Source organism: Taurulus bubalis (assembly GCF_910589615.1).
Source record: "Taurulus bubalis genome assembly, chromosome: 3".
NCBI lineage: Eukaryota > Metazoa > Chordata > Actinopteri > Perciformes > Cottidae > Taurulus > Taurulus bubalis.
Window position 1 is genome coordinate 24,795,622 of NC_136591.1, and position 10,750 is coordinate 24,806,371.

The 10,750-nt window shown below is 39.8% G+C and overlaps 2 protein-coding genes across 3 annotated transcripts; one reads left to right on the forward strand and one right to left on the reverse strand.

The window, feature by feature from the left end:
- Positions 1 to 878: 878 nt before the first annotated feature.
- Positions 879 to 3,581, forward strand: atraid (all-trans retinoic acid-induced differentiation factor). Its single transcript, XM_079215407.1, has 7 exons — positions 879 to 995; positions 1,173 to 1,306; positions 1,674 to 1,742; positions 2,189 to 2,260; positions 2,345 to 2,466; positions 2,575 to 2,675; positions 2,776 to 3,581. The coding sequence occupies exons 1-7, from the start codon at positions 897 to 899 to the stop codon at positions 2,878 to 2,880; spliced, it is 702 nt and encodes a 233-aa protein (XP_079071533.1). The 5' UTR covers positions 879 to 896; the 3' UTR covers positions 2,881 to 3,581.
- A 610-nt stretch (positions 3,582 to 4,191) lies between these two features.
- Positions 4,192 to 10,096, reverse strand: eif2b4 (eukaryotic translation initiation factor 2B, subunit 4 delta). 2 transcript variants are annotated; one of them, XM_079215909.1, is made up of 13 exons: positions 10,056 to 10,096; positions 9,528 to 9,565; positions 9,234 to 9,423; positions 8,575 to 8,778; positions 8,405 to 8,487; positions 6,519 to 6,610; positions 6,307 to 6,421; positions 5,854 to 5,930; positions 5,641 to 5,743; positions 5,368 to 5,495; positions 4,974 to 5,151; positions 4,701 to 4,881; positions 4,192 to 4,546 (listed from the first exon to the last, which is right to left on the reverse strand). In XM_079215909.1, the coding sequence occupies exons 1-13, from the start codon at positions 10,075 to 10,077 to the stop codon at positions 4,347 to 4,349; spliced, it is 1,611 nt and encodes a 536-aa protein (XP_079072035.1). In that variant the 5' UTR covers positions 10,078 to 10,096; the 3' UTR covers positions 4,192 to 4,346. The 2 variants fall into 2 exon arrangements, with proteins under 2 accessions (XP_079072035.1, XP_079072034.1); XM_079215908.1 differs by having other exon boundaries at positions 8,575 to 8,781.
- Positions 10,097 to 10,750: the final 654 nt, after the last annotated feature.

Here is a 10,750-nt window from a genome sequence, read left to right on the forward strand (position 1 = left end):
ACCTTTCGAAATATGAAGGGGAGACAGTTACACTTGTTGTGGTTGGATTTATTTGGCTTGTCTTCTACGTTTGCTGAAGAGAAATATACACGACGACGAAGGAAACTCATAGATATAATGTGATAGAAATCGCAGCGAAGGAAGATGTACCAGCGCCGTTAAGCCATTCTGTGTTCAGTGTATCTGGTGGCCCATCAAGAGGCATTGCAACAATCCCTCTGGGCCAAACCATCTCATTTTCAGCCGGGGGGTCCACTCTTCACGGGTAAGAAAAAAAGGCAAAACAGGCACAATTTTCGTCACACGTTTTACAATGGAATGCATAAGCCTGTATTATTATAACATAAATGTGTCACTCGCATGTTTTTTTATATATATATTGAATTGTATAAGCGCATCGAACTTAAACTACACACTTGATTTGGTGCAACCCAAAGTGACAGTGAAAGCGCAGTCAAAATGCATTACAGTCAGAAAGAAATGCGTCTAGATTTTGTCAACAGTTCTAGAAATGTAATGAAATAGGTCTGTAATGTTACAAGCTACTTTGACTGTTTGTCTTGTGTCATAAGTAGATTATAAATGAGAACAAAAATGTTCGAATGCACTGAAGGTTTTACATGAATCTATTGATTGCATCAAAACATTTAAACAAGGGTTTTTGATTCGCTGCTAAATTAGTTATTTATATATATATATATATATTGTATGCAGAAATAGACAAGCTAGATGCTTACTCTATGTGTTCACGCTTATTATTCACTACATAATCAGATACTATAAATCCTCTAAATTGATTGTATGCGTATTAGCAGCGCAGCATCTAGTTAGACTTGTAGTGTTGGACCAGCTTCCTGTCACATGTTCGCCACAGTAGAGTCATATGACTTCAGTCGATGAAAATGAAAGCTGGGTGCAGCCAGCTCAAACCTGTAGTGCTTATTTTGATCTTGAATTCATGTTTTTACGCAAGTTATCAACTAAAAGAACTGCAGGTAAGACTCCGATTTGGCGCTATAACAGCTCTGGTCTTTACGATAAATAAGGGCATGACACAAATAGTGAGTTTTGGTGGATGTTCGGCGAGTTAGCTTCAGGTGCCAGCGAGGGGATGACCCGATATATTGTTGTTTACAACCTCTTTTTCACTTCGTAATGCTTTGTAATCGCAGGTATGTGAGCTCTGCAGCGGTGCAGTCCTAAATGGCACCGCAGTGGGCCAGTTTTGCTCCTCGTCCGCTGGTCGGATAGACGGACGCTGCTGCTTGAAACATGACAACACAGGCGACCCTGAACACATCATTGGGTAGGACTTCAACATTGCCTTCAAAGTCTATCGAAAACCGAGGATACGTTTGCGTACACCTTGATAAATGGCATGTGGATAACAAGATGGGGTAAAAGTAAAACAAAATATGAATAATTATGTAACGTTACAGAACACTAGTACAAATGAATGCTTAGAAAAGTTACTAGGCAAAAAAAGTCAAACAATTTCTCCTCGATTCATATTTAGTTAGTTATTTTATCTGTATATATTCCTTGCTGTACTTGTTTGTATACCATGTGTGTTTACCAATGACAATGTGTGCTGCTATAACTTTTTTTTTTTTAAATTAAAATGGTTATAATAAATACGTTTAACAAGGTTTTTTTGTTTTGTTTTGTATTAGGTTGGATCTGTCCAATTGTTCACTAACTCACATGGATATCCTTCATGGAGCATCAACGGCAATAATGATGTATGTACAGTTCCTACAGTTTCATGCTTTTTTATATAGCACTCAGTAGCACTCTGTATAGTGTACAGGCAACTATATATAAAGACCGTGCCTCAGTGACTCTGAGGTTATTTTAAAGGCAAACATGTACATGTTGACTCCCCATTATAGATTGTTGGAGACTTTTGCACTGTTGCACTTAAGAGATGTACGTGGGGGGATTACTCAGAATGTGTTTAGCATTGATAAGTTTCTCAGCTGTGGGAGTGAATAAAGTTTCTATTCCGAGCAGCAAATACAAACTTTATCTCCTACTTGCAAGGACCTAAACGTTTCAACTACGAGTAGAGAAGTATTCTTCACAGTACACAATATAAGAGCACTTCAGATATAAGGAATATTTGAACATGTCATATTTATTATCAGTATCCATGTTGTTTTTAACTTTCAAAACTTTTGTTTTTCAGAGACCTCTCACTCAATCCCATTGTCAACGTCAGCGACACGGCATTTCAAGGATTTACAGAGTTAAATCACATGTAAGTATTCTGTTGCAAAAACTGAACTATGACAACTGCTTCTGAGTATAAAGCATTTATATATGTATTGTTTTGTGTCTGTAGGATTTTGCCACAAAACATAGTTTGTCCAGGGGGCAACACTTCTTGGGAAAAGGTGGAGGTCAAAGAGGGAAACCGCATTTGTGAAGGCCAGAAAGATATGTGCAACCAGACTGGACAGCTGTGTAAGTTCCCATCTGATACCCTTACATTGACACAGGGGATCTAAAAGTGCAGTAGCCTTCTGATCATACTTGACAACCGTTGGTCTCATAATTATTAACAATCCTCAGCCATTAACTGCCCAGAGAACTCCCTCTGTGCCGCCTATGGCCCCAGCTTCTTTGAGTGCAGCTGTGCGGACAACTTTCACGGATACAAGTGTCTTCGAGAGGTTTGATTGAATCGTCCATGTTACGTATTTCATTAGCAAATTTAACGTTGGTGAATCGTTTGCTTATTTAAAGTTATGTCTTTACTTCCATTGTCAATAGGGGGATTTCCCTGTTCTCCTGGTGTTCGGGTCTCTTTGGGCGTTTACGGTTGTGTTGTCCTTCCTGCTGTGGCTCACCCAGAGACGCAAGGCCAAGTCCCTGTGAGGCTGAACTACAATGACTTCTTTATCTGCAATGATCTACTGAGCTGAAACTGAAAGGGAACATGCTGACATAAGTCTGAGGTGACCCCAGGCTTCTTTTAAGCATTGTTTTATTTTTACTCTATTTTATCAAGGTATATTTCAAAAACTGGCATTTTACTCTTCTTTTTTTTTTTTTTTACTGCATCATTAGTGCAATTTTAGAGACAATGCATTTCAACATGTTTCTCTAAGTTTTAAAATGTTTGGCAATAATACCACTGTTACCATTTATAATTGTATTTTTTAAATGTAGTAAACTGACACAAGATATTAACGAAGTGGTTGTGTGCCAGAAAAATCTGATGATCTGGTTGCTGTTAATTGTGCCAAACATGCACTGAATGTGTGAGTTGAGGCAATGGAACTACGTGTCCTTCTGCACATTTGAGGACATCTGTAGAATTGTTTACTTCATGTTGAATGAGTACTTCCCTCAGAGCAAAAACCAAGTTAGGTCCACTCTACGAATCGTGATGTGAACCATCAAAATTAAGATTTTCTGTATGAAGTTGTATATTAAAAAAAGGGAAATTGAGTTTAACTAAAGGATTTAAGTATGTTGTTTGCTTTTATGCTGTGACCACATCTTGAATGTTTCTACTCTAACATGAAACAAGTGTTTCACTTTTTCATTCAGGGTTCTAATAAAATATTTAAAACAATAAATATATTGCTTTGCTTAAGTTACCACCATGACATCCGGCACATACAAGCATTTGAACACCTTTTAGGGACTTGTTTCTCTAGGCATACTGTGACCAGCAGTCCTGGTATGTTCAATATATAAATTGACAGATAACAAAATATCAACTAGTGCATTAAATAATAAATGGCGACTGAAAATTAAACTTATTTTCTCCTTTGCAAAATTAAATTGGAAGCATGTGAGCACCATGTGTTGACTTTGGACATCCAGCCTTTGCCAAAAAAACACCTGGTTTATGACTTCATTTTTCAATTGATCCAGTTCTTAAACTAGTCAGGAATTTTATGGCTCGCATAAAATCTTCAGAGATACTGTACTGCAGCTCTGAGTGTAATTAGGAAGCCTTTTCTGGCTCGTTTAAATTGCGACGAGTGCGTGATGTGAACCACAGTGGAATTGTTCTGCACTAAATACAAGCAATTAAATGTGCAGTTGTAAAGAAACAACATGGATCTAATAAAACATCTTGTCTTTACCCAATATTAAAAAAAGACAGAACTACGCTCCTCACCTCCAGGGAAACACATCTCACTAATTATCCCATAAAAACACACATGGACTCTGTTTAAAAAAAGCCTTTGCCATTTCAGATATATATTTATTACATGCTCAAAGCACGATATTGTGTTGTGGGCAAGCAGTCAAGCTCTCAAACTCCCATCAAAAGAAAAGGCAGAGAAACAGACTCTGAGCTCAGACTGATGAGAGCAGGAGGTTGTTCACTGGTCCACGTTTTTGACTCTAAGCACCACAGGAACCGAGGTGCACGGGATCATTCCCAGATCTGTGATGACTAAGTCCACGAAGTCAGGCGGTGTTACGTCGTACACCAGGTTGAGCAGGCCAAGTGAGGGCACTTCCTGCCAGTGCTCGAGCTGGGTCTTCCCTTTACGGGTCACAATGAGGTCATCCGGATCATCTGGAAAGCACAGGTGAAGATTAATTTGCTAACATTTGAAAGGAATTTAAAATCAATACACAGGTCAAACTTGAGCAAAAAGCCACACTTCAACAATACATTTATGGAACATTTCAACAAACCCAACCAGCCGCTGACAATTTTTTTCCCATACCTAGTTCATTGGACACAAAGGAATCCGTCTGCACCCTCTCACAAAACTTGTAGGTCTCACAACACACCAGCACCGGCACGTTAAAGGCTTTGGCCACCAGAGCTATCTGCGACGTCCCCACGCGAGACATGACGTAACCGTTGGCCAGCAGCGCGTGAGCACCAAGGAACACCTTTGATACCTATGGAAGTCCAAGATCATGGCATTATTATGACAAAGAAGAAAACAAGGAAAATATCGTTTTCGCTTTGGCTACTCTTTGGGTAAATATACCTCTGGAAGAATGTAGGAGACGGCGGAGATAAGGACGTAGGTGCAGCTGATGCCTCTCTGGACGAGGCGCCTCAGGGCCTCCCGGCCCTCCAGTCGGGGCCTGCTGTCCACCACGATCACGCGGAACTTCCTGTTCTTCTCAAAGGCCTCGCACAGGATGTGGTTGACCAGCGACGAGCTGAGAAGAGATGGAAGTAGAGACGGTGGTGCAAGTTGGAGAATGTGGAAGGAAGGTGGAAGTTTTCATAGAGTGTTAAGTGGTTTAAAAGTAGGTCTGGAGACACAAGTGTTGCATTTCTTGAACTGTGCAGATTTTATAGCTGAAACTAAAAACACACATTTATGACATTTAAAGAAAATGTTTTTCTTTGCATATCAGCTTTAAGAGGCTTACCATCCATAAACTAGGATAACATCTCCATCACTGATCTTTTCTATGGAGTACTTGGCAATAGCTTTAGCAGCAAGGATGATCTTCTCATTAATGTAGCACTCGATACAGCTCAGCAGTTTGCTCTTTGCCTAAACAGAGAAAGAGAGAGAAGAGAGTTCATGAAGGGGGAAGAGATGGAAACTGTATATCGGTAACATTACGTCTATTGTATCTATGGAATATACAACACGTTAACTTTATGATCTCTGGTCAGTAAAAAAGTGTGACAATAACCTCTTCTTCTTTGCATTGACTAGGAATATTGGAGATCTCTTTCTTGATGTATTTGATTGCATTACCCATGCTGGCTGACAGAGGGCGACATTGATTCAAAAAACTGCAAGGAAAATAAGACAGAAGCAACAATATTATGTGTTAAACAGTCAAATGTCATTTTCAAAGAATGACACATTAGGAGAACCGTAACGTTGGAACAATTCTTTGTACCTGATATAAGGTTTCAGCTTGTTGACCAAGTCTCTAGATAGCTCCTCATTTGGAGGTGTAGTATAGTCTCTTATTACCTGAAGGGGGGAAAAACATTATTTGAGTTTGTTGATTTTAAATCTATCCACAATTTTAAACAAGTGTTAAACCCAACATTTGAAACTGTCGGGTTGCTGGTTGCTAAAGATCTGGCGCTGAGCAGCATTGCTGGATGGACCGCATCGCTTGAAAAGCTGGAAACGGGACTCTATTGCTGGCTTTATTTTGTATGGCGGAGCAGCTGAAGAAGTATGAACCAGTAACAACAACATTGTAACAACCTTTAAGGCTATGAGGAGTGCCTATAGCTTGCATTTTCATTAAACTTGATTACAAATGCAACCTTTTGTTTTTGTTGCAGTGTTGTCTAAAAGGACAATGGGTTGGTGATGCAGTCAGACCAAGGCTTTGTACCTGTTTGAAGGCATGCAGCAGGGCGACAGAGCGAGCGTTAGATCCAGCCACAATGCCCTGTGAGTACTGGAGACCCAGGCGAACGATCGCAGGATGGATCACTGTGGAGGGAATGCTGCAAAAGACAAAAACAGTTAACAACAATGAGGGACATTTAAGATCTTAAGAAATTAGGACAAATTATTGGCACAACATAAATACTGTAATTTTACCCTAGTTGCTGTGTTAGAGGGGCTTTGCGACTGTACTGGTGGAGATGAGAAAACAGGCTGACTTTGTAGCCGTAGTCCGACCGGAGAGGGATCTGAAATGAAGCAGATTAGAGCCCACTGCCATCAATCCCAGTGATTCAGTGGTTACAACTAATATCATGACGTTAACGCACAGTCACAGCATAGAAGTAAATCACCAGTGAGATTTAATGGACCACAAGGAAAAACAAACGTTCCAATAGAAGTGAATTGTATTACGAATCAAAGGCTACTCTCACATTCAATTTAGTGTTGTACAGGAAACCCACTTTCTATTAAGTATGATTTTGCTGTAAATACTCTCCAAATACAAACAGAGCGGTATGGAGTGCAACCACAGAGCTGCACAGCAGACAGCTCCGTGTCATCGGTAATCACACAGAGAACAGAACTATACATTGAACACGTTATCAACTCCTCAAACGAACACATGCAACCGACACCCGACCTCTGGCTCTAAGGACCAAACAACGAGTTTGCATCCTCGACTTTTTTCCAATTACAGAGTGGTGCCGGAATACGATAACAATTACATGTTAGCAAACAAAACTAGATGAATGTCAATGTCACACATTTATAATTAAAAAAGTCAGACCTTGACATTTGTAGCAGCATTGCACCCTGGTGTCTGAAAGAAATGTTAGGTATGATCACATGCAGTTGTAAGTTGTGGTTATGTGAGGCTGAAGCGATCGACAAAGCATGATTAACACACACTGCAATTTAACACATTTTAGGATTGTTGGTGACGTATCAAGAACTGTCCTTGCTGTAAATACACTAATATCAGAGAATCTGTAACAAAAATCTTCAATTTTGTGGGAAATGACCAAATGGGAGCTTAATTACTGCCATAGATGCATGGCTATGCAAGACATTGTATGTCATTTTGAAATCAATTATGTTTTATAATAATAGCCAATGCATTTATAGTGAAAACTAAAATGGAATATCCACCTTTATCTACATGCATAATAATTTCGTTGCTTTAAGTAGTGAGGTTTCAGTGCTAAGTTTTTAAACGGAAGCCAGTTTTGTATTGATCAAAGAAAGTGTGTCCTTTAACCAGCTGGAGAAGCTGGTAAGTGTTAACTTTTTTTCAAGAAATTTACAAATGAAGAGAAATTTGGAAATGGGACTGTAGGTAACTTGGTGGAATCTAAGGAGAGCTTTTTGAGGAAAGGGAAGACACATGCTGTCTTTGAGTAGTCCGATATCCAATCAGAGGAGAAGATTAATAGACAATAGAGCGGGAAGGCAGGGGGCAATGACCAGCATGTGATAAACTATGTCCAAGAAAGCCTGCATGGAAATAAGGCTCAACTTTGCAGAACAAGGCAGGTAACTCGATCAGTGATAAACTTTCAAATTTGATCTGAGACCATTGATCCGGTCACCTGAGAAATTTAGTCTCCATCAGAGGCGCAGGATTCAGAAGTAAGTTAGTAGTATAAATAAAAACGTATGGTTATGCTTGTAAGTGTCAGAGAAATATGCAGCGCTAACACATTATATAGTATGTTATTTAACAGGTGTTTGATTAAAACAACCAAGATCCAGGCAATTTCTAATTAATGTTAGTCCTTTTCAATGAGATTGGCAAGAGTTACCAACATGCCCCAACTCATTTAGTGTCTTTTTCCTATTTTCTTTTTTCAACATATTTACAGTGAATGTATAAAGAAAGTTTAGTGCTTGAAATTTAACAAAAAATGCTCATGCAAAAGCGCAATCCTCATTTTTGTGACTGGCAGCGCTAACTTATTATATGCAGGCAAGCTTTGCTGAATCAGACCAAGCATGCTTTCAAAATTCAACATTTTTAAAGATGACACAAAGCAGCTAACCTGTTGTCTTTCCAATTTCTTTGCAAGTTTCTTTAAAACGTCCGGGTTGTCCACTTGGACGTGTTCTGGTAGCCTCTTCACCACTGGAAACACATAGAAAGTGTGACTTTCTCCACAGCGCATGATGTATAATTTGAGATTGCCACTGCTTATGCTGGCTACTATAGTACCTGGCTGCAGCTCACTAGGCGCTGCTTTAGGTTTGCCCGCAGGGGGCGGCTGCCCCACGTCCCCCTTCTTGCCCTGTTTCGAGGACCTCTCAGACTCTTGCCGAGCTCTCCTCTCAGCTTTCAGGTCCGCTTTACTCTTAGCTGGCTTATCTGCAGGGGCAGGAGTTTCTGAGGCAGGCACAGGAACCGGTGCAGGAGCGGGCGCTACTGAAGGAGTTTGAGCGAGACACAGCGAGGGGTCAGGGTAAAGATGAATTACAGTAATGGAGCACAGTTAGAGAGAACATTTCCTTGACAAATATCACAGACGTAATCTACGGTCTCCTGCTAGCAATTGACGCTCACTGCAGGGCAATGTGCAAAATTAATACAAATGTGCTTCATAAATACATACTTAAATACACTTTACCATTACACCTTAAATGACTGTTATATATGCACTTTATTTTAACTTTAATTGTATATTCTACTGTGGATTTCATTGTAAATATTAATGCTCCCATTTATTGCACTCTGTCTATTGTTAAATGTTATGCACCTTCCACCAGGACAAATTCCTTGTATGTGAAAACATGCATGGCAATAAATGGTTCTGATTCTGATGTGACATATTTCCATTCAACTACAGCAGTCATCAGTGCAGTCTGAACAGTACACACCTTTCTGTGAGGGCTGTGTTGGAGGCTGGGAAGCTGAACAGACAGGCGTCTCTTCTGTCTTCTTCTTTTTCTTCTTTTTTTCATCTTCATGTGAAGCCGTGTCATCTTTTTTCCCTTTGCTTTTCTTCTGATGTTTCTTCTCTTTCCTCAGCCGCTGCTTCTCCTCTTTGGTCAGCTCCTTGCCTTCAGTCTGTTAAGCAAACAAGTCAAGAGGGGGTTCAAAAAGAGACATTACAGTCAAGCCCAATAGGCAGCCTGATGCGAGACTGTGGCACAATCCAAGAGCACACCAACCTTTGCTCGTTCGATGTCATCTGGATCGCAAAGCTCATCTGTAAAACAACCAATGGATGGTTACATTATTATTAAATTACGGTCTGTAATGACACGAGCAGCCTTCAGTTAGCTTCCAGTCCTTCAGTGCTGGTGATGCTGTTAGCTCTCTATACAGTCTGCCATTTAACCTGCTAGGTTGGCGTCACGCTAACTAAACCAGTAACAGGACTGGTCGGCTTCCGTCATTCGCACAGAACGGCGACGACTTGAAACAGATAGTTTTTAGTTATTCTGTTCATTTAAAATTAACAATAGGGAGAGAAAAAAAATGATGCAATAACGCGACTGCCTCCTGGTAGCGCAACGGCACCGCTTGCAAAGCTAAAGTTAGCAGCACGAGCACAAGGGGAGTTAACTTTGCTCCAAGCCAAACCCGGAGACAACAAAAGCCGGACAGCACGCGCGAGACATTTCGTCGCACCGTTAAGCTATCAAAATACCTCTGAACCGTTATAAAGTCCGGCTGTTACACACTCCCGAACTCACCTGTCACTCCACTGTCAGCCATGTTTACGATGCTGCTTAACTTCCTCTGCTGCTGCAGAAACTACCGCCCCGGGAAACTTATATCGCCCCCTGGTGGCTAAACGTAGTGCTGCCATCACTTTTAATCTTAGAGGCGTTTTCCTGTGAAATGGTACGATTTAATTAAATGTATTTTCATTAGTTTTTTATTCATAAAGGGTTGTTAGTTGTAAGCTTCACTTGTATATCACACCTCAGACGGCAGCATCTACACACTTTTTCACAACCTTCTGCTCACAATGACCAGACCGCCTTGTTATATACTGTATATTGAATATATTGATAGATGATGTATGCTCATTTTACACATCATACATAGTTGATTGCAACTTTCTACTAAAATCAACTACATCATTGCCTAAGAATGATTATGCTTTTTTAAATTTCCTTTGACTTATTGATTGATTGACAAAATAATCATCAGCCATGATTTAATACCTCTATTAAAAACATGAAAATGTATTTGCATTTTCAATTCAGTTGGTACATTTGTATAGCAACCGGGGCAGACTGAGCGATTGCTATATACAACTGTACAGCTTGTTTTATGAAAAAAATGTATTTGGATGTATTGAACACCATAAGTATTATACAAGTGAAATATATGGTTTGAGAAAATTAATTAAAATTAATTTAAAAAAAAAAAGAAATTCACA